This window comes from Colletotrichum tamarilloi, assembly GCF_030869305.1.
Source record: "Colletotrichum tamarilloi strain Tom-12 chromosome Unknown Scaffold_64.1, whole genome shotgun sequence".
NCBI lineage: Eukaryota > Fungi > Ascomycota > Sordariomycetes > Glomerellales > Glomerellaceae > Colletotrichum > Colletotrichum tamarilloi.
Window position 1 is genome coordinate 123565 of NW_026849446.1, and position 27888 is coordinate 151452.

General features: G+C 47.5%; 11 protein-coding genes across 11 annotated transcripts; 5 read left to right on the forward strand and 6 right to left on the reverse strand.

The window, feature by feature from the left end:
* Positions 1 to 48: 48 nt before the first annotated feature.
* Positions 49 to 2428, reverse strand: CTAM01_11595 (uncharacterized protein; the record flags this gene model as incomplete). Its single annotated transcript, XM_060527606.1, has 4 exons — positions 49 to 990; positions 1168 to 1908; positions 1966 to 2099; positions 2155 to 2428. 4 exons carry the CDS (start codon positions 2426 to 2428, stop codon positions 49 to 51), a joined length of 2091 nt encoding a protein of 696 aa, XP_060377774.1.
* Positions 2429 to 2670: 242 nt separating this feature from the next.
* CTAM01_11596 (class II Aldolase and Adducin domain-containing protein) lies at positions 2671 to 4020 on the forward strand (the record flags this gene model as incomplete). The annotated part of the gene is made up of 4 exons (XM_060527607.1): positions 2671 to 2725; positions 2914 to 3283; positions 3349 to 3865; positions 3940 to 4020. The coding sequence occupies 4 exons, from the start codon at positions 2671 to 2673 to the stop codon at positions 4018 to 4020; spliced, it is 1023 nt and encodes a 340-aa protein (XP_060377775.1).
* Positions 4021 to 4346: 326 nt separating this feature from the next.
* CTAM01_11597 (uncharacterized protein) lies at positions 4347 to 4850 on the reverse strand (the record flags this gene model as incomplete). The annotated part of the gene is made up of 1 exon (XM_060527608.1): positions 4347 to 4850. The coding sequence occupies one exon, from the start codon at positions 4848 to 4850 to the stop codon at positions 4347 to 4349; it is 504 nt and encodes a 167-aa protein (XP_060377776.1).
* Positions 4851 to 5773: 923 nt separating this feature from the next.
* CTAM01_11598 (flavin containing amine oxidoreductase) lies at positions 5774 to 7655 on the reverse strand (the record flags this gene model as incomplete). The annotated part of the gene is made up of 2 exons (XM_060527609.1): positions 5774 to 6841; positions 6903 to 7655. The coding sequence occupies 2 exons, from the start codon at positions 7653 to 7655 to the stop codon at positions 5774 to 5776; spliced, it is 1821 nt and encodes a 606-aa protein (XP_060377777.1).
* A 1092-nt stretch (positions 7656 to 8747) lies between these two features.
* CTAM01_11599 (amidase) lies at positions 8748 to 10824 on the reverse strand (the record flags this gene model as incomplete). The annotated part of the gene is made up of 7 exons (XM_060527610.1): positions 8748 to 8863; positions 8940 to 9348; positions 9468 to 9591; positions 9648 to 10066; positions 10140 to 10289; positions 10350 to 10472; positions 10534 to 10824. The coding sequence occupies 7 exons, from the start codon at positions 10822 to 10824 to the stop codon at positions 8748 to 8750; spliced, it is 1632 nt and encodes a 543-aa protein (XP_060377778.1).
* A 905-nt stretch (positions 10825 to 11729) lies between these two features.
* CTAM01_11600 (major facilitator superfamily transporter) lies at positions 11730 to 13766 on the forward strand (the record flags this gene model as incomplete). Its single annotated transcript, XM_060527611.1, has 7 exons — positions 11730 to 12053; positions 12111 to 12206; positions 12269 to 12388; positions 12440 to 12562; positions 12637 to 12992; positions 13046 to 13120; positions 13253 to 13766. 7 exons carry the CDS (start codon positions 11730 to 11732, stop codon positions 13764 to 13766), a joined length of 1608 nt encoding a protein of 535 aa, XP_060377779.1.
* A 396-nt stretch (positions 13767 to 14162) lies between these two features.
* On the reverse strand, positions 14163 to 15529 carry CTAM01_11601 (uncharacterized protein; the record flags this gene model as incomplete). Its single annotated transcript, XM_060527612.1, has 3 exons — positions 14163 to 14834; positions 14893 to 15431; positions 15487 to 15529. 3 exons carry the CDS (start codon positions 15527 to 15529, stop codon positions 14163 to 14165), a joined length of 1254 nt encoding a protein of 417 aa, XP_060377780.1.
* Positions 15530 to 16160: 631 nt separating this feature from the next.
* On the reverse strand, positions 16161 to 18031 carry CTAM01_11602 (uncharacterized protein; the record flags this gene model as incomplete). The annotated part of the gene is made up of 5 exons (XM_060527613.1): positions 16161 to 16276; positions 16347 to 16579; positions 16635 to 16928; positions 16990 to 17414; positions 17471 to 18031. The coding sequence occupies 5 exons, from the start codon at positions 18029 to 18031 to the stop codon at positions 16161 to 16163; spliced, it is 1629 nt and encodes a 542-aa protein (XP_060377781.1).
* Positions 18032 to 19278: 1247 nt separating this feature from the next.
* Positions 19279 to 21327, forward strand: CTAM01_11603 (uncharacterized protein; the record flags this gene model as incomplete). Its single annotated transcript, XM_060527614.1, has 7 exons — positions 19279 to 19487; positions 19555 to 19762; positions 19820 to 19939; positions 20023 to 20145; positions 20206 to 20681; positions 20776 to 21105; positions 21165 to 21327. 7 exons carry the CDS (start codon positions 19279 to 19281, stop codon positions 21325 to 21327), a joined length of 1629 nt encoding a protein of 542 aa, XP_060377782.1.
* Positions 21328 to 22051: 724 nt separating this feature from the next.
* On the forward strand, positions 22052 to 23761 carry CTAM01_11604 (14-alpha sterol demethylase Cyp51A; the record flags this gene model as incomplete). The annotated part of the gene is made up of 3 exons (XM_060527615.1): positions 22052 to 22273; positions 22348 to 22782; positions 22859 to 23761. The coding sequence occupies 3 exons, from the start codon at positions 22052 to 22054 to the stop codon at positions 23759 to 23761; spliced, it is 1560 nt and encodes a 519-aa protein (XP_060377783.1).
* Positions 23762 to 24196: 435 nt separating this feature from the next.
* CTAM01_11605 (MFS transporter) lies at positions 24197 to 25784 on the forward strand (the record flags this gene model as incomplete). Its single annotated transcript, XM_060527616.1, has 2 exons — positions 24197 to 24991; positions 25062 to 25784. 2 exons carry the CDS (start codon positions 24197 to 24199, stop codon positions 25782 to 25784), a joined length of 1518 nt encoding a protein of 505 aa, XP_060377784.1.
* Positions 25785 to 27888: the final 2104 nt, after the last annotated feature.

Below are 27888 nucleotides of genomic sequence, written 5' to 3' on the forward strand. Positions count from 1 at the left end.
TCATATCAGCCTCTGGGAGTTAGAAGTTCTCCCTCGATGTTCCAGGGATCATGTCAGCATCAAAGTCGTCCCTGTTTCCTCCACTACCGTACGCCATTGGCTCGTCACACGACCATCAGACGAGGGCCCCCGTCTCCACGCTTCATATACAACTTGAGTTCCTGTTCTCACCGCTTTGATGCCGTAAACCGCAACTTTAGTATACCATTGGCGAAAACGGTCTTGAAGACGCTGATCATGAGCTTCCGTTGCCGCCATGAAAGCCGGCCAGAAGAGGGGTGCAGCAAGTAGCTTGCTCTCGGTCTTGATATTCTCGATTGTCTCAATGTCATGGAGAACCTCCGTCACATACTGGCGGAGATACCTATGGCTGAGTAGTCTGACATTCTGGGAGAAGTAGATAATGAGAGCGTTGTGAAATGAATGTGTTTGGTGATAGATGATCTCAAAGCTCGTGCCAATGTCGGCATCTCGATACCGAGTGAGTTCCAAGTCGAGTGGCCAGTCGAAGATATCTCTTTCAATATCATCGCACATTCTGTCCAAATCTTTTGGTATCAATGTGATGCTGTGATTCTTCCTCGCCGCATCGACCCTATCAATCAGATCAATGGTTCTTTGAAGCAAAACGAGTAAGCTCTGTGGGATTCCATAGATACATTCATATGATGCCATCTTGCTTGCTGCTTGTACAGGCTCAGAGCACAAAGATATTGCATCCTCGTCTGGGAAAGGGAAAGTACTGGTGGAGACTTGTTGGCCTGGAGAATGGGGCATATGAAAAACACCTCCTCCGGAAGATGGCGAAAAGCGACATGTGGGACTTCGTAGGGGAGCGGTACTTTCGTAAATGACTCGAAGGTAATAGTAGATCCTATGCAAAGCTCGAGACTTTGAAGACAGCCTAGGCTTTCCCTTCCCCATGTGGATGATCAACTGTTGAGCGCCGTCTAGATGAACACCACAAGTGCTTGTGTCTCCTGACATAACCTAGCCTAGGTGTCAGTGAGATACAGAGAGACTTGATCGATTTTGAGCAAGGTCTGAAGAGAATACAGGGGATATGACGTGTACCGATAGGTGATCATAAGCTTCAATCCCCATGCAGAGGTGGTGCGATACTCTTGTATGCTTGCCCCGAGACAACGGAACGAAATTATAGCTTACGTTTATTGTTATCATTGACAACATTGTTGCTAGAAACTCCTTATACTTCGGTCTTTCTGGCGCGTGGAGGTCAACTTCTACCGCTTGTTTGAGTAATCCAATGGCGTTATAACGATAGAGAGTGGCTGCCTCCACCCACTTCAACTTCACTTCCAGCCTATTTTCTGATACCTGAACGTTTGAGAGGTAGTAGGCACTTATAGAGAGCAGCGCGTTTCGCAGGGCATTGCGGATCCTAGATGTTGCGCCCATCACACTCAGCTCACCGGCACCCTGAATAGCTCGAGGCAGATGTATTGTCTTCCAAGGACTCTTTGCATTGTCGATGACACAAAATATGTTGACGACTCTATGCATGTAGTGATGCATGAGAAATCGCTCTCTCTCAGAGATGACTGCCATCGGTGGCCTTGAAATTTCCGTGGAGACGCTTATCCCGGGCCAACGCTGATGTCTTGATGAAGAAGACGAGACTCTGTCAGCGGCTCCCTCGTCTTGAAGGTTGTCTGAATGGTCTTCGGCAAAGCCTGGGCATAGACTATCTACCTCCGTCTCCGAAGGCCCTTGCACATGCAGATTGCACAACTCCCAAGCTACTTCAGCTTCGGAGTATGAAGGCGATGGCAATAACTGCTGTCTCTCAGGATTTGGCACACTTGGAGAGGAAGTGTAAAGAGCCAGGTCAGTACCCAACATTCGTTCAGACTCTTCATCGCAAGTCTCGGTTGTCGTCAAAGTATCTTGCAGAAGGAAAGTGCCGGCAGGGTTCCGAGAATCGATAGACGATGGTTTTCCTGCATGAAACACTCCGAAATTCTGTACGTGAATACCCACGTCATCGCTTAAGCTGGTTGCTGACGATGGTTCCACAGAGTCAATGAGTTTAAGGATCCCCTCGACTTGACTCCATGTCAGAACTTGTTGAGTGAGTGCTACGTAATTCTTAGTACAACGTATAAGAGTGTTTACGGTGATCAGAAAGCCTACAAATTGGAACTTGTCGCCTCCGAGATCTGGAGGCTGATACATCGTTGGCCAGTTCGATATCAGACAAGTTCAGATCTGATGGGACCGTAGTCTCAGGATGCAGCCATTGAAGCCGAACACCATAACCTTGGCAGTCAAGTCCCCGTACTTTGCACGGAGAACAGTGTGGTTTGCCCTCGTCGCACTTGACTTTTCTTGAGCGGCATGTCCAGCAACCAGTGAAAGTCTTGGTCCGTCTTCGGGCAAGATACGTCGCAGACCTCGGAGAAGACATCGGTCAAGTCGAGGTTGCCAGACAGAGATCGAGTTGCTGGCTTCTCCTACGCATGTGTGAAACAGGAAGCTGAGAGCGAGGACAGCGGGTGACTGGACCCCATCCGACCGACCTTGTAATCTGTTGCTTTCCCGGAAGGCCCTGGTTTTGGCGATAAACACGGGGCCCCGGAGAGAATCCCGGAAGAGATACGGATAAGCTTATCACTCTTCGTCAAGCGGGCGCCGATTGGAGTGGAGACAATGATAAGGCAGGTAGGAGTAGATCCCGCGATGGAAGGCCACAGCGAAGCTAGCAGTTAGTCGCAGTTGATTACCCAATGCAACATGATTAGATCGATCGTCAAGGACGTCAGGTTGTGCTTGGAATTAGGGCAATGTTCATTTTCGTAAAGACAACTCCGATCAAGACATAATCTGCTGGATAAGAAGCGTCGTAAACGAGCTGACCGTATTCCATTGTAAGATACGCAAAATCGCGTCTAGTTCACCGCTGCAGTCAAGTGCGAGGACGAGTATTCTGTGTTCCAAGCACAGGCTTCACCACGACCATGTCGACAACTACCACCATGACAGCTGCACCTAGCCAAACTATCACAAAATCATCAGAAACCCTAGCAACACCGCTAGTGGTCGAAAAGCCTGTGGAAAAATCGGGAGTGACGGCCCTATCGACAGGCGGCTACGAGTTTCCTGGCATCCCGAAAATCGCAGACCCGTATAAGAAGAGACACTGGCAGCTTGAGCACATGGCTGGCGCTTTCAGAGTATTTGCGCGGAAAGGGTTTACCGAAGGAACTAGTGGGCATATCAGCGTTCGCGACCCGGTAGACCCGAATACTTTCTGGATCAACCCGTAAGAGTCCATGTCCCTAAGAAATCGTCAATATCTCGAATTCTTTGCTTCTAACACCGATTTAGGCTTGGGAAACACTTTGGTATGCTCAAAGCTAGTGACATGGTTCAGATTGACGAAGAAGGCCAAGTCATCGGCGGCAACAGGGCAGCTGTCAACGCAGCAGGCTTCATGATCCACAGCGCCATTCACAAAGCTCGCCCTGACATCCATGCGGCCTGTCATACACATTCGCCAGCCGGGAAAGCCTGGTCAACGTTCGGAAAACCACTTGACATCATCAGTCAAGACACTTGCAACTTTTGGGGAATTCAGGCGGTGTACAGGTCTTTTGGTGGTGTTGTTTTGGAAGCAGACGAAAGCCAAAAGATCGCGGAGTCTCTGGGTGAAAAGGGCCGCGTCATTGTCCTTCAGAATCATGGCCTGTTAACGACTGGAGGCACGGTTGATGAGGCAGCGTATCTTTTCACGTTGATGGAAAAGTCATGCGAGGTTCAGATTATGGTGGAAAGCACAGGTCTCCCCAAGAATATCATTGGGGAAAAGGAGGCCGAGTTCACAGCCAAAGTTAATGCTGATCCAGTACGTCAAAGAAGCTTGTGTGGTGCTCAAACTCGACGAGAATGGCTGAAGGCTAACTCCGATTAAACGCATAGGAGACATTATACACGGAGTTTCAACCCGACTTCGAGTATGAAATCTGGAGGTCGCGTGGAGAGCTTTGTAAAGGAGAGTAAAGGTCATGTCCGAGTCTTTAGTGCCTCTCGAGTTTCGCGTGTGCTCAATTAAACTGTTTCCAGCCAGCCTTGACAATTTTTGATTGGTGGTGCACCTATTTTGATTTGAGACGGCGTATGACTATTGACATTGTGTTTTCCGAAGAATATAAAGCAAAGTTCATCTCCAGGTGATACGCGGGCTTGCATTGGATGCCGTATTTTCTCCTGGTAAAAGCGAATGACTTCTTTGTTCTTTGACATCCTGAAGCTCCCTGTCCGGATAAGAGTCGTTGTATCATGTGTTGCGTACGTCTATCGCGATGAAAGCTCTGTAATCCTACTACTCATGCTTTCCCTGTCAATATCTTCCGGTGGACCTCCACCCAGTTCTTCTCTAATTCGCCTTTTACAACGCCCACAAGGAAACGGGAGCAGTGAGCGTCCACAACCTCTTCTAACTCCAGACTTCCGTCGCTCCCCTTGCGAACACGCCACCGCGTTTCCAAAAGGACGCTCATGGGGCAGTGGATTTTGACGAAACTTCCATCCGGGGTGAAGGTAAACTCGTACTCGCTGATACTCTTCTTCTCGAGCATGCCTTTGGGCAGGGCCTTTGGGAGGTTGGTAGGCACCGTATCCGTGATGGTGTAACACTCAGTGACCGCTATGGAATCAACATCGTCGGGAACAGTGGGGGGCACCTTGGGCGTGCGGGGCGTCCAGTGTGTCAAATTCGGGTCGCTCTTGATATGGACTTCCGCATTGTGAAGGTGGGAGAGGACCTCCTCGCGGGTCATGTAGTCGGGAATCGGTGTGACATGAGTCAACTGGAATGAGGTGGTAAGCATTTTGATTGCGTAGGTCGCTGCCGATGCCGGTATCTCTCTGCAATAAATCAGGTTGCCTCGAAAACAATCTAGAGGTGCCTCGAAAGAGAAGTCTACAAATCGAGTTTAGCTGAGGACTGGGAGTGAACAAAGCCGCTCTCATCGATGACCTGAGATGCGTCGTACAAGCTAAGTATTTGAACTGCTGACCACATTTATGTGAAAGAAAATCCCATCGATAAGCGCAACATCCAATGTCAAACTCGCAACCTCCAAGGCCGTTGGTCGAAGTCAAAAGAGGCATGATACATCTAACGTGTCAAATCTAGCCTACCCAGAATCCCGAGTCCATCGCACTGGATTGATTTACAGTAGCAGCTTTTCCAATTAATACCCTGTAGTTCCCCCACAAACCGAGGTTACCGAGCACCCATCAACAAAAGCCAGGCATTATCTGTAGCTGCTTGGCTATTGCGACAAACACCACGGTACCAATGCTTCGGAAGGGGAAACTTTAATTCACTGGACCAGTGAAAAGATCGGCCAATGGTGAATGGATGAAGCTTGTATGCCATGCCGGTGGGCGAAACACCAGGCTGATGCACAGAGGCCGGCACCGCGTGACAGCGCTCTCGTCCCTTGTCTGAGCGGCATGGTCTTCTAGAACGGCGACAATGCAGAGGCCCGACGCCGCTACATTGAACGCCATGAGCTGTTGGTGGTGGTCTTTTGAGCCAGATCCCAGCATTTGGGGCTGATACCACGCTTCTTAGGAGTCAGCGTGCAGCAATGGTAATATAGACCGGTAGTAGAACACATTATCTCAGATTATAACTTCAATTTCAGTAACCAAGTCAGATGTTTTGTATTGGCACAGCGCTCAAAGACATCTTCAGGTTCGTGTAATATCATCGAGCTTATTAACCAAGAGAAACGTGAGGAAACTAGAGGCGTGATATCAGACCGCCTTGAAGGCTTTTCACAACCTCCACAGCCGCCCGCTCTCCACTTCTTACAGCGCCCTCCATGTATCCCTTCCATTCACCTGCGGTTTCTGTTCCCGCGAAATGGATATCACGATACGGCTCCCGAAGCCCATCTCCACCGAGCGTGTCAAGAACTCCAGGAGTGAGTGACGTGCAAGGGCATCCCAATCCCGAAAACTCATCGGTGACCCATTCGTAGAATACCATCTGCTTGAAGAGCTGACGAATATTCTCGACACCATATAATTGACTCAGTTGCTCTAGTAGGCTGCTCTCTCGCTCGGTGGTTGTCGTTGCCGCCCATGCCTTGCCAGGCTCGCCGGCCATGAAGCACGTTAGTACGAACTTTTTGTCTGCCGGACTGCTCGTGTCACGAATTACAGAAGCAGGGCCGACGAAAGATTGAGCCAAGCCGCAATATCCCTTCTCGACCCAGAACGGGGTGCTGAACTCCATCATAGCTTTCGTGTAGTATCCGTATGTTTGTGACTCGATCCAGGCCAGCTTCGTATGGGGTAGCGCTGGCTGAAATGAAATCGACTTGAGGACGGGACCAGCTACAGTCGTAATGACCTTTTGCGCTGAGTAGACCTTACCGCCGGCCTCGACTTTAACTGAGCGATTCTCGTTCTGTACAACAGCCTGAACGGGGCTAGAGAGACGGACGATTCCTTCAGGCAATGACGAAGCCAGCCCTTTAGAGAAGAGCTGCGTGCCTTGGCGGACCCGGAGATACTGTCCTCCATCTTTTCTATCCGATCGCATCTGCAGCAGTCCACCGCCCGACTTGCAATAGTTCAGGAAGTACAGTGCGGAGATGTCCTTTGGCTCTTGGCCCAACATGGCCCGTGTCCAGACTGTGGCTGTGGCTAAAGCAACATTATCGGCACCTCGAGATTTGAGATAAGCCTCGAATGTGAGAGAGTCGAGAGATGTGTCCCGTGGTCTGAAAACGTCGAGGGCTTGGCAGTCTGCTTCTGCCATGTCCCTGATTTGAGCTAGATGATCGCGCGTCGATTCACTGAACTATATCCATGACCAACATGTGAGAAATGCTCATATCTGACGGGGTGTTTTCGAAACCGACCTTGGGCAGCTCCCCGTACGGGAAAGGGCTGCATTTGCCATCGAAATCTTGAAGAACGCAGTTACCGTTGGTGTTCTGCTCGATCAACTCAGCGCCATATCTCTTCGCAAGTTCATACATCCTGCTTTGATTCGTGTCATTGATCCACGCCGCGCCGAGGTCGAACACGCCGTTGTCCCTGCCATCCTCCATCGGTTGACTCCACGTCTTGCCGCCCACACGATCTCGGGCCTCCAACACAACGCAGCTTAGCCCAGCCCGTCGGACCTCATGAGCGGCAGAGAGACCCGCCAATCCCGCACCGATAATGACAACATCGACACTCTCCTGCACCGATGGAAGGCTTCGAGGAACTGAGGGTGTTTCTGGTCGGGCGACCACGGCGTTGATCTCGATCAGCCAGCCCGGCACCGCCAATTTTTGTACGGGAACGAGTGTCATTGCGGGGCGGTGCGTTCCCAGGAACCGCTGGACGTGGCGGGCATGTTGGCGGTTAGAGGCATCGTAGTCCACAATGTAGAGAGTCAAACTCGCAATGTTGGATACCGTCGATCCGGCAGCTATGATGACTTTGCGTAGGTTGAGCAGCGCGAGGTGAATTTGGGAGTCGTAGTCTGACGGGACCTTGCCATCTTTGGTGTTGCCGGGCAAGCCTGATACGTGCACCAGGGAACTGGCACGAGTGATTGTGGCTGGGGCGTAGTACGCCGCAGACGTGTTCGAGAGGTCGATGGTTTCGATGAGTTTGGTCATATTGATTGCCTGGGAAGAGACACGTTGCTTGCGTATGGTCCAGCTAGGGTGAGTTGGACTTGCTCTACAAAGATTGATCACCGTCCCGAAAGGCGCTGGCGATGGTCTATGTCGTCTTTGGGTGGCTTCAAAATTATCGCTTTCAACAGGCAATTGTTCTAAGACAAGAGATCAGTATCAACCTTTCAGAAGAAAATACGAAAGTGATATGATGGTCGCGATACCGGACGTTGATTCAACTCATGGGCTGTCCCATTCCGTTGGCGTCTGGATTAGGCATCCGACAGCGATCGCAGACCCCGCTCAGTTGCGATCGCTCAGTTGGCCAGGGCTTGACCACAATGATGTGTTGCAGCCTAGGACTGCCCTATCAACACGGCGACCCTCGGCCCCTCCCCCAAAAATACGTCCACCACTTCAGCCAAACCCCACAAGGGGACATGAGCAAGGTTACGGGTGCTACGGTGTCTCTATTCCGGTGGGGAAATTTCTTCTGATCGGATATCATAGCCGGTTGCCCGCGGGCGTCGTTATCTAGGTACTGCGTAATACCTTACCCTTACATATCTACGGAGTGCGGCACCGAAAAAGCCCGGCATTCAAGAGAGATGGACAATCAAGAGGCACTCTAACGATACCAAGTCACTGAACTCTAGTCTATCTTGACGGGTTCTTACCTCCTAAAGTTTAAGCCATGTTGTTGATATGTCGGCTACAGTGAGGTGGGATTGTTGCCATTGGCCTTTCAGTGTCAACGTTCATGGAAACAGAACGGTTTGTAAGGCCGACGGATGTGGCCCAAAGATTCTGATGCCATGACCGACGCAACTCAACACAATTCTCGCGCTTTCCTAGACGGCTTTGATTGAAGTTCTTTACCTCAGTCGCCCGCTACCTCGAAACATACAACGTAACCGCCTTTTATGTACACACAAGTACCAAAAAACTAAGAGGGCATGTGTTGATTGTGGAATATTGAAGTCTATCTATCCAAGCCCCTTGATCAAGTAGAAAGTCTGGCATCTAAGTCTACTCATCTATGCGCCGATGCCTCGACAACTCCTTGCGTCTAGTCTAGATAAGAGCGAAAATCTATTCCTTCAAGATGCGATCAACCAGCTTAGTTGCCTGTAGCACTTCTTCATCTTGGAAGTGTTTTCCGACAAGCTGTAAACAAATTGGCATGTCGTGGAAAAGGTCGGCATCATCTAAATAACATCACACCGTCAGCACATGGGACGCGACAACTGAAGGAGCTCGAGTGAGCTAGGGGCGGTGACTTACAGGCCTTCCATTCTTTAGCATCATAGTCATTCCGAGGCGTGTAATCTTCTTCGGGCTTGTCAATGGCTTTGTCAACCTTCAGTCCGCTCGGCAAGATGGCTGCTGGTTGGTCTAGCACGTTCCAAATGGCCGTGTAATTCCAGTACTCGGCGCCGCCTTGCAACACACCCGCACCAACGTATGCAGGACATAGTATGACATCGACGCCTCTGTGCTTCATCAGAGCATGATAGTCTCGTCGATATTCCTCTCTTCTATAGTTGAGGTTCCAGTTCTCTGCGACTGTAAGTGGCTCGGCTTTTGAGAATCTGAAAGCATGCTCGGTAAGTGGGAGGACCGGCTCGCCACTTTCGGCAAATGTGTCGAGGTACGGCTTTGGCCCTTGGGGAAAATACAACGAGGACTGATTCTGGTTAGTCGAGATGAACCTTGCAGAACCTATTCTACAAATACCTGAAGAAGAGGGTCTAGGCAGGTAAAGAAGAAAGAAGAAAGAGAAAGGAAAGGAAAAATGAAATGGCGACTTACTACTATTTCCCAGCCGCGCTGGTGGTCAAAGGGTTCCCAGTCTACCACTTTCACACCTGATTGTTTCAATTTTTCCGCGGCTGAACGAAGAGCCCGTAGGACCGGCGGATGTGGTTTGACGAAACTTCGACCCATTCAAGTCAGTTACAAAGACAATAGAAGACAGGGAAATGGACATACCCATCGTTCAACATGATTCCCACCGTGATCTCTTTCCTGGGATTGACAGGTCTCCATGGCACTGGAACCAACATAGTCTCAGTATCCCACGGTTCAGCTGCAAGAACAGCACTCATGAACAGTTCCAGATCTTCAACGCTCTGGCCCAAGGGTCCTACAACACCCCGGATACTCTCTTGTCCAGATGTGATACCAAAATTTCCAAGGTTTGGCACACGCAGAGCCGTCGGTCGAAGTCCATAACAACCATTGAAGGCGGCAGGGATGCGTATACTCCCGCCAATATCTGTGCCCACGCCAATCACTGAGCATTTCGCGCCGACTGATACTCCTTCACCACCGGATGATCCTCCGGGCGAGCAAAGAAGGTTGTGTGGGTTCCTAGTTAGCCCGGTGATATTATTATTGCAGTCCAGATGCTGTGAAGCAAAGAATGTCAACTTATTTGCAACCTCTCAAGTTTGTTGTCACAGAAAAGACTAGTATACCTACCATGAGACTCTGCGGTTGATTCGTTCTGACATGAATAACTGCTCCTGCCTTTTTCAAAATCTGGATGGAAAGGGCGTCTTCGAGCGGGGTGTTTGTAATCTTTGATACAAACCCTGCGTGCGTGATATGGCCACCCATGCCGATGTGTTCCTATCAGTAGCGAGTCAGTAACCACATTCCTCGACGCGGGACTAGAGGGACAAAATCTACCTTGACTGATATCGGGATGCCATGAAGAGGGCCGACCAGCTGGCCTGTTTTTTGGAAGTACGCATCAAGTTCGTTGGCCTTCTGAAGGGCATCTTCTGCTAAAATCTCGGTAGCAAAGTTGGTCTGGCACGTGAAAATAATGCGTTAGCTAGAAATATCCCTACACAATGTGATATCTTCATACCAATTGATGAATCATGGTTGTTTTCTTCAGAAAAGCGGTGACAACTTGTTTTACAGTCCATTGGCCGCTCTTGTACTTTCCTAACAAGCTCGAGGCATCCTGCCCAGTCATCCGAATTTCCTCCGTAGTCAAAATTCCAGACTCATTTGGGATATCAAGCACATTTTGACGATCTTTCGGAGGTATTTGGTCGCTTGCCAACTCATACTCCTTGGGAATTGACTTCTTCTGGATGTCGATACAGACTTGTGCGAGTTCCCGCCAGCCTTTTGGAATTGTGGTGATTGCCATTTTGGGCGAGCTTGGGAATGTTAGGTGTCGGGGATCCTGTGTAAGTTGCGTCACGTTGCACAGCACTTCAAAGCAAGATTCCAAAAACGAAACCATAGCACAAAACAGCTGCTTGGCTTCACAAATATCATTTGCCTATTTCTAGAGTACAAGTTGTAGGAGACACTATATCTGAAGCGATAATGTCTTCCCTATCTGCCATTCCTAGATAGCGCCAAATTGAGCTCTCTCGGCCTATCGCTGTCAACTGCCAACTTGGTCTAGTGGTGGGCCTGGAAGCCTCCATCCTAGTGCAACATCCGGCACCCTTGTTTTTTAGGGGCTCCGCTCTATGCGGGCGGTCGACGACCCAGGAACGAGGAGATGTAAGCGCATATCTTTATGCGGATTATGGTTGATGTTCTGCTATCGTTATCCAGGGCTCTCTTGAAGCATGGCGTTTTACGTTCGCGTGCCTAGAGTCTCTTGAGTCGTTATCTAGCATGCTGATTAGCTTGCCTGTCACCCATCTCCCAAGGAACGTCCAGATCAATATCCGAGACTGAGAACTTGGGTGTCTTATCGCCATTCCCCGCAAAGTGACGCCTTGGCCAACGCTGGCCTAGGTAACAAGTCCCATCCGTAACTCGCTTCATACGGAGATAGCTGATAGCCGTACCCGGGTGGCGGGTGTGTGCACCTAGTTTGGTTGAACCGTGCCTTGGGATCGCCATACCACATCAACGTTTCTACGAGTTACGCTGATAAGTAGCTGGAGTCGCACAACACTCCAAGATATTCGAAGAGCGGTCATTTTGCGTTCAAATACCTCCTACGCCAGCTGTTATCTGTGCGAGAACTCTCAAGGATCGACACAGCCGCATCATTCACGTTTCTTTGGTGTCGACCGACCCGACAGCAACCAAATGGCTCACGACGCCCCCGCTCAGACGGATGGCGATGGCCTGCCTCCAGGTACCACCAGACTTATCGACGTAGACGGCTCCGTCATCAGCAAACATGCTTCCGGATCCGATGAGGCGGATATCGTTCTCATTCCTCGCCCGTCGGAAGATCCAGAGGACCCGTTGAACTGGACCAAGAAGCGAAAATGGCTTGCGACATCTTGCGTCTTGGTTTACACCGTCATGATAGCAATCCCGAGTAGTGCTGTCTATTCTGTCGTCACCCCCATCAGAAAAGCAACTGGATTATCGCTTTCAGATATCAACAATGGCACGGGAATCATGGTGAGGAGAGTCTATATCGCAATCCAAAGCCATGCTGACTTGTAACTCCTGCTCTAGTTCCTGTTCTATGGCTGGGGTTGTCTGATCTGGCAACCGTTTGCGTTGCAGTACGGCAAACGACCAGCGTACCTGGCGTCTCTCATGGCCAACATTGTTAGTCCTTCAAGCGAACCCAGCGTCAATGACGGAATCTTTGCTAATGTGACGGCTCCTAGATCATCCTCGCTACCGCCCCGATGTGCACCACGAAACACACATATCTGGCCAATCGCATCCTGCTTGGGCTTTTTGGGGCCCCGGTTGAATCTTTGTGCGAAATTTCTATCACAGATATCGTAGGAACCCAAGCAGGCCCCAAAGAATGCGCTTGACTAACCATCGAACAGTGGTTCGCGCACCAGCGCCCTAAATACCTTGCACTCTACGGGTGGGGTCTTTCAATGACGGGCAAGCTTGCTCCGATGCTTTCGGGCTTCATCAACGTGGGCATGGGTTGGAAATGGACTCTCGTAAGTCATGTTCTCTAACAGCCTTTAGCCCCTATCCCTCCCTGCCGTATCTAGCTAATTCTTGCCTACTAAAGTGGTGGTGTTCTATATTCAACGGCATTGCTCTCGTCTACTGCTTCCTTTTCATGGAGGAGACCAACTATGATCGTCCCGCGCGGCCTGTCGAAGACAGCACATCCACAGGTCATGCAACCGGAGTTCGAGAGCAGCACAACGGGAGCGATGCGGACGAGAAGTCGTCTGATAAGGCGGACGAGAAAAACATGACAAATGCCAAACCTGTTGATACCGAAACTGGGCAGATGATCTATCCTCGCAAGACTTATATCCAGAAGCTCAGTATCAAGGACAAGGCTAGGCCCAACCGCATGTTGGATATTGCACTTGGTGGACTTAGAGGTTTCACATACCCCTCAGTCGTTTACGCAGGGTGGGAATCTTCTTCCTATCATGAGATGAATCTGATAGCTAACTTGTGCTTAGTCTGATGTACGGTGCCAACAATTTGGTATGGTCGGGTGTGCAGAACGCTACGGCTGGTACTGTATACACCACGATGTACGGCTTCTCTACTGCCGGTGTAGCAGCGGCTTATGCCGGAGGCTTACTCGGTACTATGGTTGGGTAAGTGTTTCCTAGATACTCCTCAAAAGGGAAAGGAAGAGATCGTTGACTTATGCATCCTGGCAGAGGCTACTACTGCGGCAAGGTCGGTCGGCTGCTCACGATCCGCCTCGCCCGACGCAACAATGGAATCTCCGAGTCGGAACACTCCCTCTGGCTCTTCTCCGCATCAATGTTTCTGGTACCATTCAGCATGCTCCTATACGGCCTGGGTGTGACCTACCACATTCACTGGATGGGTCTCGTCATCTCCCAGTTCACCCTCGCCATCAACAACGCCCTTGCTGTGGCGGGATCACTCGGATATGCCATCGCGTCGTATCCGCAGCTTAGCGGTGACATGATCACCACATGCGTCATCATCCGCAACACCATGTCGTTTGCAATCAACTATGGAATCACTCCTTGGCTAAACCATATGGGATATCGCGATACCTACATCATCGTTGCCGCGATCGGATTCGTCTGGAATGCTAGTATCTTCGTCATGACCAAGTATGGTAGGACTATCAGAGAGAATAGTGCGAACAGATACTGGCGTCATGTTGCCAAAGCGCATGCTAAAGGCCTCAGTCACTGACATGCGGTGCAAATACGATGCCTGCCGTCCATTTTCGTTGAATTAGTACCATAGGATGGAAACAGATCTGCAGCATTATATACTTTAGTTGCTGTCTCCTAATCATCTTTTACTTTCACTGCATGTTGGTAATTGAACACAAAGACTTTTGCCCACAACCCTTGATTACACCGCACAAGTCCTCTCGATAGCACTCATCACCACAGACTCTCTAGGAATGTCCTCGGTGCGCTTAGTCCAGACTCCTTCTAGATCATCGAGAATCCTTTGAATTTCTCCATACCCCATACGCTCTACCATTTGCGTCAGAACACGCCGGATCAACGAGATATCCTCAGACGAGGTAACAGAGTAACCAAGTATCAACATCGGCCAAGCCCCCAAGAAGCACCGCGTCTACGTTTCATAGGCGGCTGGTCGACGAAGAATCTCAAAGGCACGCTGCACTTGCCATCTTGGTGCACTTCGCATTGGATGTAAAGGGTTCCAGCTGTTCTGCGTAGTTCTTGGGACCTGTGGCCATAAAGTGTGGTTGGCGAGTGAAAACTCTGCGATGTAGTCTAGGAGCAGCGAAGCGCCCAAAACGAAAAGAGTACCAGCGTCTTTGTGAAAGCTCGTCATGGACAAAGGGCAGCTGGCTCCTTCATCTTCTACCAGTACGAGGCCTTCCCATGTTTTCATCTCCTCTCTCATCCGAATCAGAAACGCTCCAGTCGGATGCTTGGGTGAGTTGAGGACGTCAATGAGGTCCGTTATGAGACGATATAGCGGCAGTGGTAAGCCCAGTACGGGGCTATCACCTTCGGATAATATGTCGATGAGTTTCCTTGCGTTGAGAACATGTTCGGATCGATCGAGGAATTGTTCATCCACATGAAAGTTGGGAGCGAATGGCTTTCGCATAGCAAGCAGGAATGCTTGATAAAGCACGCTCTCCGTATTAATTCGATGTAGAGGTCTCGACATTGACATGGGTGAGCAGGTGTCTTCGTATCTAAGCTTGAGTAGGTTCATAGCGCCGTCGACGTGCTTCCTCGCGTCTAAAGTCTCGTCGGGCGGCCCCCACATCTTTCAAATTAATGAGATCGGGTTGGGATTTGAGACTCAGTAACAACGGGATACTTACATCGTATAAGTAAAGATACACAACGGTGGTCAGCAGCGGATCGTCAGGCCCCTTGGCGGATGCACCCAAGTCATGAAGAGCACGATTGACCAGTTCCACGGCACGGAAGTAGTACCCCAGTGCCGCATCATGATACCTCCTTGACCTCAGGAGCATGTACTTATTAGAAGCACACGCAGCTAGGACAGCGCACTTTACGCTTTCAGAGCAAAGCATCATGCTCATCACCTGCGATCCATAGCCCTCCAGGTCTCTTTCTCTCACTGTGGGGAGTAAGAGTACGGAGAGGAATATGTTGAAGTAGTGGTGGGTCAGCTCCTGTTCGAGATCCGGCAGCTCTCTTAATTCCAGAGAGATGATGGATTCTTTGCTGCAGGAAGACGGTGAAGGCAAGGTCCTGTCATCAGAGAAGGATCGACGAGATCGGTGACGTCTATCGTACATGTCGTCGGAGGACGGCCACGTGCAACCACGTCCTGAAGCAACGCAGGCGCGGCATACTGGTTTCTCCTCGCCGCATTTCACTCTTCTCTTCCTGCCTGCTATGTATCAGCAACGTTCCTGATGTCGAATAGGCGAATCGAACTGACTCACAGGTCGAGCACCCGGTCTTCGTTCGCAATTTGGCTTTGGGCATGTTGATGCACGTGTAATAAACATGTATTGAGGCGCTAAAATCAGCAATCGGTAGTGACGAAGCAGATATGCCAGCTGCGAAGCAAGGCTGCCTACTTCAAAGACCCAACCAAAAGGGATACGCAGGATCGGCATGTCTTATCATAGGAAAAATGGTGCACAGCCCCGCACGAACATCGTCCTAACATCCATGGTGGGCCGGCTTATCGTATTACTTGGAGTACATACCATACCTTTGCGGGGTTGGTTGCACATATCTACAACCTAGAACCTTGCACACCATTTGAGTTCGTCTGCGGCATGTATGGCAAGCATTCTAGGCAGTTGCTTTAGTGAAATCACCTTCTTACACACCAATGCGTATGGTTCAACAATCTAGATGATGACTTTGAGGGCTAGTCGGCCGCCGTGTTGAGTACAAATTTTCATCGCGACCTCGCGAAGTTTGGCACAGAAATCTGCCCGCGAACTATACCGCAATGGTCCAAATCTAGGTGCCTACAAATGGGCCTATGTTCCGTTGATGAGAGAAAATCATACGGCCAGTAATGAATCAAGATTATCCAATTATTCAAGTGGATTTTCAAGGCTTGAAAATATTGAGATATCACAAAATAAGGGCCAAGTTCACCTCAATTTTGTATGATCTTCGTTACCAAATCTGCTGCAGCCACCGTCTCCTCGTCCCGGAAGTGCTTGCCAGCGAGCTGGAGAGCGATCGGGGCATCGACAAACGCTTCGGGAATATCTGATTTTTTTTGGTAAATATCATATGCTCAATCGAGAAACCATAGCCACGGGACGTGGTGTAAACTTACATTTCTTGTACTCTCTCTCATCTGTTGCGGATCGAGGCTTGTAGTTGGCATCAACTACGTCAACCTTGGGGTCGACATGAAGACCAGTCGGGAAAGTGATGCTTGGTTGATCCAGAATATTCCAGATAGTCGTGTAATGCCAGTATTGAGGAGTGCCGCACTTTGCAGCCACGCCGACATAGGCGGGGCAAAGGATGAAATCGACGCCGCGATCTTTCATCACCTTATGATACCTGAGTGCCAACGGTGTCAGCTATGAGCCAAGCAGATGGATATGGTTTTCCTTACTCTTCACGGAAAGTTTCTCTCCGTAAGTTCAGTTCCCAATTCTCTCTGATGGTGAGCGGCTCCGGCTTTGAGTAGTGGAACGCCCACTCCGTTAATGGTGCTACCGGCTCGCCCCCTTCTGCAAGGACTTCCTTCTGTGTCTCAGCTGCGTCTGGGAAGTAGAGAAGCTCGATTATCTCGGCTCCTTCGCTATGTTTATACGGCTCAAAGTCTACGACCTTCACCCCAGCTGCCTTAAGTTTGTCAACAGCGTACTTGAGGCCACGGGTAACTGGCGGATGAGGATGAACCATTCTGTACAGCTACCGTTAGTGGAAACTTCGAAAGCATGCATCCAAATTCCAAAATCACTTACCCATCGTCCCAAATAACACCAACAGTAAATTGGCCTGGTTGATATGGCTCCATCTTCTTCCAGGGCAGGGGAACCAGAGAGGTCTCTTCGTCCCAAGGCTCTTGGTTAAGTACAACATCTTCAAAGAGCTGAATATCCGAGATACTGTTTGCCAAGGGGCCCAAGATACACTTGATGCTCTCTTGACCTAGGCCCGGCAGACAAATGCCTTTGTATGGATTGCGCAGAGCCGTTGTTCGAAGACCATAGCAGCCGCAAAAGGCCGCCGGCCCACGAACGGAGCCCCCGATATCAGTCCCGAGTCCCAAGACAGAGCCACGGAGTCCGAGGCATGCTCCTTCGCCACCACTGGAGCCGCCTGATGTGAGATTGCGGTTGTAAGGGTTGACTGTCGTGCCGTAGATGGGATTGCTGCAGTCGAGGTGCTGTAGTACGACCAGTCAGTCCGGTTGTCTCGGAAATCATGAACGACGTGGCTTACCATGCAACTTTGTGGGACATTGGTGCGGACATGGAAGACAGCACCCGCTTTCGCAGCCAGCCGAAGAACTAGAGCGTCTTCTTGGGCAATGTTGTCCGCCCAAGCCACGTAGGCCGAATGCACAATCTTCCCTTTGAGTCCAATATGCTCTTTAATAGAAATCGGCAGACCATGCAGCGGTCCAACAATCTTTCCAGTCTCCTGGAATTCCGCATCGAGCTTTGCAGCAGCAGCTAACGCTTCATCGACCAAGAACTCGGTCGCGAAGTTGGTCAGCTGATGAGCCACATGAGCGCGCTTCAGAAACGCTGTAACTGTCTCAACGGCGGTAAGCTTGCCAGCAGCCATCCGGCTTACTAGCTCAGTGCCGCTACAGGCTGTAATCTCCTGCTCCTGTGGGGTCAACAGCTTGCACGTGTCGATGAACTTGGAGATGTTCAGCTGGCTTGGGGAAGGCAGGTCTTCCGGAGCCAAGAGCCATTTCGGATTGAGAGAGTCTTTGAGGATCTTCCTCAACTTATCGGCCTTGAGTTCCCACGAAGCTGGTGCAAGCGAACCCATGATTATTGATACACTGGGAAAGAGACTAGGATAAAATGATGGAAGTTGATGGTAAAAGAGGGTGCGCCGGAGGAGACAACCATCAGACGTTGGATATAATTGGGATAATGTTTTTATCAATATTTCTATTCCAAGGACTGGGGGAGGGGATAATCAAGAACCCGGCCATCCCCCGTTGACTGAAGATTGGAACTTATTCAACTTCGCATGCTTATCGGTCAATGACTTATCGCCGCTGATTGTGACGACAGCGTACATAATCTGTTGGAGTCCTGTAATGAGTTCCCCTCATTAATGCAGCTTCGTTTTTCTCGACCCAAGGTAAATACATGGCTAAAACAGGTACTAGTAGGCAGGACTTGACGCCGGAACCTCTCTTGAGATACCGTAGTTGGAGTAATCCCTCGGCATGCTCTGCCGATCTGGTGCCATTCTATTGTTGTCGCAACAATTCTTTGTTGTCGTTGGTGTCTCCTCAAGGATCAGATTATCATCCCAACAAGAGGACGGGTGTGATCCGTGCCTTATCAGAGTTGGCTCCTCTCGATCCCTCGCAAATACAAGTGATTGGCTGGTTCATGGCATTTAACAGCAATCAGCCGGTGCCGAACTCTCGTAATTCTCAATCATTGGCTATTGGCTTATCCACACCAGCTTGATGCATGTCATAATCTGCTGGATCGTTGTTGAGGTAGCAGACAAGAAAGGCAGAATTTATCCTCACAATCATCATTTGGTGCATCTGTAACCCTGTAGCAGTGTCACTTCGACAGTGCCGGGCGCAGCATGATTGCTGGGCGCGCAGAGATCAAGTCCATTTACCCCATCGTCAAGTCACCCATACTTGGTATGGTGGAGATTACCCCAGACTTAAGGGCCGACCCATATGAGATAAGTTCGTAATTACATATGATTGGCCCCATTCAAGAAAGTCACGGCCGCCGAGTCCACCATGGCCCCTTTACTTACCACCATGCCTCCCATGTGCTTTATCAAGAGAATGCCTATCTTGTCACATTGAAACTTGGAACATGTAGTCAAAGTCTGATATCACCGTTCCGGAATTACTTCTCGGCTTCATTTCCGTCATTGCTATCAATCTCTATATGGGCAGAAGATAGATAGAACTCATTGTCTCTCCTACATATTGCCCACCATTACTCCCTTCTCGCAACTCTTTGGTACACTCATTCTATGCCCCACGGACCACCCAGGCTTTTCCACAAATTTCTCTTTGAACATCGACCATGGGCTCTGGCATGGTCGGAATGGCCCCGCCGCCGGGCTTCATCCCTGGAACGGTCCACTTGGTAGATCTTGAGGGTACGATGGCCTCACGGCACGCTGAGGGTAGTGGAAAAGACATCGTTCTGATTCCGACGCCATCAAATGACCCGGACGACCCCTTGAATTGGAGCCCTCGAAGAAAGTATCAGCTCCTAGCATGCATATGCGTGTGAGTCGACTCCACCTGGCAACTGATTTGCCCTCTTTAAAGCTAATCAGGCGACGTTATGATGCAGTTACTGCCTCGCCGTTGGCATCGCATCAGCCGCGATCTACTCAGTCCTTGTGCCGATATCCACCGCGACCGGTCTGACCCTCGCAGATTTGAACTCCGGAACCGGCTACATGTTTCTGGCATTTGGTTGGGGCTGTCTGATATGGCAACCGCTTGCCCAGAAGTTTGGCAAACGTCCAGTATACTTGTTTACTCTACTAGGAAGCATGGTTAGTCTTCACACTATCAGCTGGTGCTAGTCCTCGACCTGACAATAGGCAACCTAGGCCATCATGTTGTGGGCACCATATGCCACCACGGGCAGTAATTGGATTGCGAATAAAGTACTGCAGGGAGCTATCGGTGCTCCCATAGAATCTCTATGCGAGATATCCATTGCTGATGTGGTACGCCAAGCGTTCATGTATTCTTCAGATAACTATCTTAGTAGTATCCTCACCTTCTGTATCCCAACTGACCGTGCAAGCAGTGGTTCACACATGAGAGAGGCACTTACATGGGCTTCTATGCCTTGTTCTTGGTGGGAAGCAACTTCCTTGCACCAGTCATTGCTGGATTCGTCAATGACGGCCAAGGTTGGGAATGGGTCTTGGTGAGACTTTGAATTTGGAGGTTACATGCATTCGCTCCTGTGACTGACTTCAAGATGCAGTACTGGTGTGCTATCTTCTGCGGGGCTGGCTTCGTCATTTGTTTCTTCTTCATGGAAGAGACCAATTATCAACGCATGGACGTTTTGACGGCCGAACCCTACCAAGTGGACTACACACCATCAGCACTTGAGAAGGGGTCCAAAGATCCATCCGACTCAGATCGAGTAGCGCCTGTTCAGACGCCTCCCAGCCTCGTGCCGACTATGACAAAGAAGTCATACCTTGACAAGCTCAAAATGTTCAGAAAACAGGACATCAATCATCACGCTTCACTTGTAGAGATGGTGATCAGACCATTCCTCTACTTCCAATTTCCATCAATCGTATTCGCAGGCTTCATGTATGGAGCTGTTGTTTGTTATTTCAATGTTCTGAATGGCACTGCATCGTTGATCTTATCGAGCTCGCCTTACAACTTCAGATCAAGCATTGTCGGATTGTCTTACATATCCTGTTTGATCGGCGTCGGCATTGGGTAAGCAACGTCTAGCTCTCTCTCTCTCTCTCTCTCTCTCTCTCTCTCTCGTGCTCTCTCTCGCTTTAGTATAAGTTCTAATGGGTTACTATAGAACAGTGTACTCAGGGCTTTTTGGCGACAAGTTCGTCATCTGGAAGGCACGTCGTAACAACGGAATAATGGAACCCGAGTTCCGTTTGTGGCTCTTCACAGCACTATTGATCTGCATCCCAGGTGCTCTTCTCCTCTGGGGCGTCGGGGCCGCGCACGAAGTCCATTGGTTTGGCTTGGTTTTTGCAATGGGTGTCTTCGGTGCAGCTATCACTGCCGGCAGCCAGCTTTCGATCAGCTATTGCATCGACTGCTACAAGGAGTTGGGCGAAGATGCCATTGTCACCGTCATCCTGATCCGCAACACCATGTCTTTTGCTGTTTCCTATGGGTGAGTCGCCGTCATTAGTTCAATGTTGGAAAGAGGTGTATTTGGCTCACCGATATCAGCATAACTCCTTGGGTCGAAAACATGGGGTACCAAAACGCGTTTTTAGTTGCTGCGTTTGCTGCTTTGGCGCAGATCTCGTCGTACTTTGCCATGATCAAATGGGGTCGACAGATTCGTGCAGCGAGTGTCACCCGATATTGGAAGTACTGCCAGAAAGAGTAGAAAAAATTGAGAGCAGCAATTCTGATGCTCCGAAAGAGACTTGCATTCAAATCCTTACTCGTCTGTATTCTTAAGTAATGAGAGGTAGATTTGGGTAGACCAAAATCCGACTTATACTACGTATGAGATCCAACCTGCTCCAAGCTGATACCTTACCTCGAAGAGCATAACCTGCACACTAGCGACTGCATCCCACCATAGTCGGACAGACTTTATGAAACGCGGTAATTGTGCATTCATCAATAAAGATGTTTTAGGAAATCGCAGTGATTTTCTAGTGCTTATGTATTTCCTAGGCCCACTGGTCTCAACTGAAATCAGCAGCGCCTGCAGCTTAATAGGGGTGGGTACGTACCTAATACGAATACGAACCGCCTTTGCGCTCCAGGGCCATCAAGGAAAGCAGGGAGCTCGATGTGGACATCGCAATTACTAACATCTCGAAGGCTTGTAGGTCCAGCCGAATACGAATTCGAAAGGCTTCTTAGTTGCTATCACTCAGGTTGCTAGACTTGGCTCCAAATCACCGACGGAGTTTTGGATGTTTGCCATTGCCTACTACACATGTTTGAATTAAAAAGAATTGTCGTCGTCTTTCCTGACCGAGCTATTGAAATGGCTACTCGACTTTTGTTGTGTTGGCCCAGACGCAGTCCTTATCCTCTTCTTACTTGAAGATTTTGTTTATCATTCTACAGAATATTGACAAAACCCAGCCGCTGAAATGCCAGACTCTATTAAGGTCTTGGGCCTGTCGAGTTTGGCACCCATTGCCTTTTGTGGCCTCATCGGATTAGTCGCATCGATTCTGATCAATGCCTGCCGTCAGACGCTTTTCCACGCCAAGAGCGAACCGCCAGCTGTTTTTCATTGGATTCCTTACATTGGCAATGCTGTTTCCTATGGCATGGATCCTGTAGGGTTCTTCGTCAAGTACCGTGCGAAGGTATAGCCTACCAAAGACTCGCGCAGGAGCAGCATGAGCTATTATAAGCTTTCATTTCGCTAACCTTTGGTCAGTACGGTGATGTCTTCACTTTCACCCTTTTTGGCAGGAAAATGACCTGCTATCTGGGAATCGAGGGCAACGACTTTATTCTCAATGGAAAGCTTCAGGACATCAACGCCGAGGAGATTTACGGACCCCTCACGATTCCCGTTTTCGGAAAAGATGTCATTTACGACTGCCCTAATTCCAAGCTCATGGAACAGAAGAAGTTTGTCAAGTTTGGACTTACACAAAAGGCTCTGGAATCTCATGTTCCGTTGATTGAGAAGGAAGTGGTGGATTATATCAAGGTGAGCCCTGCATGGAAGGGGTCATCGGGTGTTGTTGATATCTCTGCCGCCATGTCTGAGATCACATTATTCACAGCAACGCGCTCGTTGCAGGGAGAAGAGGTCAGGCAAAAGCTGACGGCTGAGTTCGCGGGCTTGTACCATGATCTTGACATGGTAGGTCCCCCATATCCCCCCGTTGATATTTGGCTTCTCTAGATGCAAGTATGATACTAACAGCCTGGCCGCCTAGGGCTTCACCCCAGTCAATTTCCTCTTTCCTTGGCTACCTCTACCCCGAAACCGACGTCGCGATGCTGCCCACAACAAGATGCGAGACGTATACGAGGATATTATCATCCAACGTCGTAAGAATGGTCTCGAGCCCGACGACGAGTACGACATGCTCTGGAACCTCATGAACTCGAAATACAAGGATGGAACACCGGTGCCAGATAAAGAGGTTGCGTGCATGATGATCACGCTCCTCATGGGAGGTCAACACTCGTCATCTTCAGCCAGTGCATGGATCATGCATCGTTTAGCCGCACATCCCGACGTTGCAGAAGAGCTTTATCAAGAGCAGATACTGAATCTTGGCCATGGAGACAAAAGTCGACTCTCGCCAATGCAATATTCCGATCTAGACAAGCTGCCGCTTCTACACAATGTCGTGAAGGAGACGCTTCGCCTACATGGTTCCATCCACTCTATTCTCCGCAAGGTTATGAACCCTCTGGCCATTCCCGGAAGTCCTTATGTGGTCGGCACTGACAAAGTGCTGCTGGCCTCGCCAATGGTGACTGCCATAAGCGACGAATACTTCCCGGACGCAAAGTCCTGGAATCCTCACCGGTGGGATGAGCTACAGCCTAGCGAGAGTATCATTGATGCCAATAATGTTGTAGACTACGGCTATGGCGCAGTTTCCAAGGGTACTAGGAGTCCTTACATCCCGTTCGGGGCGGGGCGCCACCGCTGCATTGGCGAGAAATTTGCATACTTGAATCTAGGTGTTATTGTCGGCACTATCGTGCGCAACTTCAAACTGGGCACCATAGATGGAAGAACAGGCATCGTGCCGCCGACGGATCACACGTCCATGTTTGCGCGTCCAGTTCAACCTGGGCTCATCCGTTGGACCCGTCGAGAGTAGAAATATTGGCGCCGAATTGATGCAATTCTGAGACCCGAACATGATGTTCTCCCTCTCTCCCTCAATGTTTGTCCCTCTCCATGAGGTGAAATAAAGGTGATTGTACATACTTTCAATCGGGATTCTAAGCGCTATTACCTGGCTATTTTATGTTGAGCGGACTGGCTTATTCGAAATACTACATGCCTTACCCCAGCTAGCAAATTTGAGTTGATCAAGATCGAGGGTACGGTATCTGAAGTCGGTTAACATAGCTACATGATGCTTGTTCTACATCCTAAATTCAGAAGATGTCTGCGGTAGAATGTTGAAGCTAATCATCGTGTCAAACTGAAGCTTTGAAGTTGGGTCTACGCAGTAAGCGAAAGACAACAAGCGCCAACACTTCATTGTTAAACCTTGTTGCGAAGCGCAAGGGCCCATCCGAGCTGGAACATGTTCCTAAAAAGGCAACATCTGGATGATCATCCGAAGCTTTGCCGACTCAGCTCTCGAGCCCTGAAACCGTTAATAATCACTGACACCCTCCATTTCAAGCCGTCAACTTACCCCAATGTCATAGTCAAGGGAGCTACTTACTTTTGCTCTTCGTTCACAGCGACCCCAACAGCACGAATCATGGCACCTCCCACTTCATCACCTGATTTTAATGGTGCAACAGAATCAGAACGGTTGCTTGGCACTCGAAGTGCAGATTCGAATATCGAGCCAACATCATCCATCAACGGACAAGACCGAGAAGCCATCGCATTGAAGCTTGCCGCGGCAGCTTACTCTTTCGTAGTCGCGGGCCTTTTCGTGGCTACAATCGGAGTTACACTACCGCACCAGCAAACATATTACCAGCTCAACGAAATTCAAGTTTCTGCCATCTTTCTCGTTGGACCAGTCGGCTACTGCTTGGCATCTCTTCTCAACAGTCGCATCCATGAGAAACTCGGGCAACGCGGAATTGCTTTCATAGGTCCCGCATGCCATCTGGTCTACGCTGTAGTAGGCTCCTTCCATCCACGTTTTCCAGTATTCCTTCTGGGAGTCACTGTAGGTTCCTTCGGAGTTGGCATAGTCGATGGATCCTGGTGTGCTTGGGTTGCTGCACTGAACAACGCGAATACCCTATCGGGTCTTTTGCATGGCTCATTCTCGATTGGAGCTGCGACTTGCCCCTACCTAGCAGGGATTATGTTGTCTACGAATAATGGACAGTGGTATCAGTGGTTCTATGTGCTGGTAAGTTTCTATCGAAGGAACCTGGACAAGGCTTGGAATCTTTCCTGGTTGGCTACTAACACGCTTTCAGGCTATTGCATCTGCTGTAGAAGTGGTCTTTCTGCCCCTGGCGTTCAGACACGAGACTGCAGCGAAGTACCATGAGAACAAGAAGAAGCAGGGAAACCCTGAAGATGGAGTAGATCAACGAGCCATCTTCCGATACAGCGCGACCTGGATATACGCTGCTTACCTTCTGGCATACGTGGGCACTGAGTGCACTGTTTCCGGCTGGGTTGTCACATTCATGCTCCGCGTCCGCCATACGAGCACTTATGCATCCAGTATTTGCTCTTCTGGCTTCTGGGCAGGCATGGCGATTGGACGACTAGCTTTGGGTGCAGTCACGGAGAAATTGACCCCAAGACGGGCAGTCATCATTTACTTGGCACTTGCTCCCACCATTGTGGTGCTTTTCATGATAGCGCAGGTTCTGTGGATCTCGGTACTTTCGATGGCACTGCTCGGCTTCGTTATGGGCCCGCTATTCCCGTCCTGCATCGTTGAGTTCGTTCATTACCTACCAAAAGAGCTTCATGTTGGTGCGGTATCGTTTGTTGCTTCCCTCGGCCAAGTCGGCGGCGCCATACTTCCATACATGCTCGGCGCTATCACCCAGGTGGTGGGGCTCCATGTGTTTCCTTACATGCTTCTCTCACAATTTGCTGTCATTCTTCTTCTGTGGCTCATATCATATAAGGTGGCAGGGAAGAAGATACTCCAAGAAGAGCCTGTGCGAATAAGACAAGACTGAGTGGTACACATACACAGAGTTCTGTATGTTTGATAGCAAGGTGACTTGGACAATAAGGTGAAGGGGTTGAGTGCGGATCAGAGACGGGGTTTCTAAATACTATTAGTATCCCTATTATAGGGTAGTTAGTTCGAACCGTAGGTTAACGAAGAGATTAATTAAACTATATAAATTTCTATATAAATATAAAAAAGAGGTTCTAATTATAAATTAAGCTAGTTATAATAATTATAAATAGGGCCCCTAATTAGCCCTTATATAGTTAGTTATATACTATAATTAAATTAGATTTTTAATTTAATACTAATTTTTTCTTTTTTTTATTAATTTATTTATTATAGTTAGAAGTATAATTCGACCTCGGGCCCGTTTACTAAGTCGTCTTTTTTTTTTTTTTTATTCTTTTTATATAACCTATTTCTTTATTTATATATTAACTTTTCTATTATTTACGAATTATTTTAACTTCTTATTAAGTATTACTTTTATAAAAGCGTTAGTAAGGTTATTATTATTATTAATTTAACGGATTTTAAAAATCTCGTACTTTTTATATAATTACTTAAGGGCTATAATATCAATTATAAACCTCTTTTCTTTTATTATTCCTAATTTAATAAAGTATTTATATAATAAATAAGAATTGGTATAAATAACTATTAGGATTAATAAAAAGTTAAGTTAATTAATAATCTTTTTTAGTATTATTAAAATCGTATAGGCAAAGTTAATACCGTTAATTATATTATAAACTTTTAATATTAGTATATTTTTTATTATTTATTTATTTTTAATTAATAAGTAATAGATTATATTATTATATATAGTAAATTCGCTCTCGCTTATATTCTTATTAGTTAGGATAATAATATATTCTAATTACGAAATAAAGTTATTATTATTTATAAATAATTTATTAATAAAAACGTAGAGCTTATTAATACCGAGGTTAATTAAGTAATAAACGAGGCTTTAATTAAGATTTATTTATTATTACTTAAGCTACTTATTAAGTACTTTAATATCTTATTTAGCTAGATTTATAGCTTATATTATTTTAATATAGTTAAAAATTACCTCGGGCTAGTATATACTTATAATATATACCCTTTATACGAGCTTAGCTTTATATTACTTTTTAATATTAATTATATTTAAGTTAACGAGGGTAATCTTTTTACCCTACCCTTTTTATTAAAAAATAATAATTTCCTTTTTAATTATAAAAATCTTATTATTAAATACTAATAGGTTATTTATTATAAGGACCTCTTTTAGCTTAGTTATAAAGCCCGCTTTTTAAAGCTCCTTATCTTTTTTTTTTATAAAATTAATATTAAATAGGCTTAATATATCGTTAGTTTATATTTTAATAATTCTAAATTATTTACTTTTATACTTAAAAATTAATAAGTACGGGTCGTATATAAATATAATTATTAATAATTAATTAATATAAAAATCGTAGTATATAGTTTATTAATAAGTACCCGATTCTATAAGCTTATATAGTAATTTAAGTATTTTAATAATCGTACTTTCTAAGTACTTACTAGCTATTTCTTTTAATAAGTAGGCTAGGATTTTTTTTATAAGCCCTATAGCCGATTAAGTATAGGCTTAAGTAATATTACGGCTCTAAATCTCATATCCCTTTTTTTATAATAATATTATTAGTATTATTATTAATCGTTAGTTATAGTACTATATTATAAGTAATTAGATAAATAGCGTCGCTTTTTTAACATTACCGTACCCCTAAATTATATATTTAAATTTCTTATATAGTTAGGGTATTCCTTTTTCCTTAATTTTATATACTATTTATAATTTAAATATATAAAAACTTTTATATTTCTTAGGGTCGTAGAGGATAAATTAATAAACCCCTCGATTATATAAAGTATTTATTTTAATAAGATCTAATCCTTTATACGGCTTTTTAGTAATTATAATAATACTTTTTTTACGTAGTTTAACTACTAGCTTAAAATTAGCTTTTTTTTTATTATATAAAAAGTATTAAATACCTCGTTACTAATAATAAATTATTACATTAGGGCTTACTATTATAATTTTTTATAATATCTTATTAGTAATATTA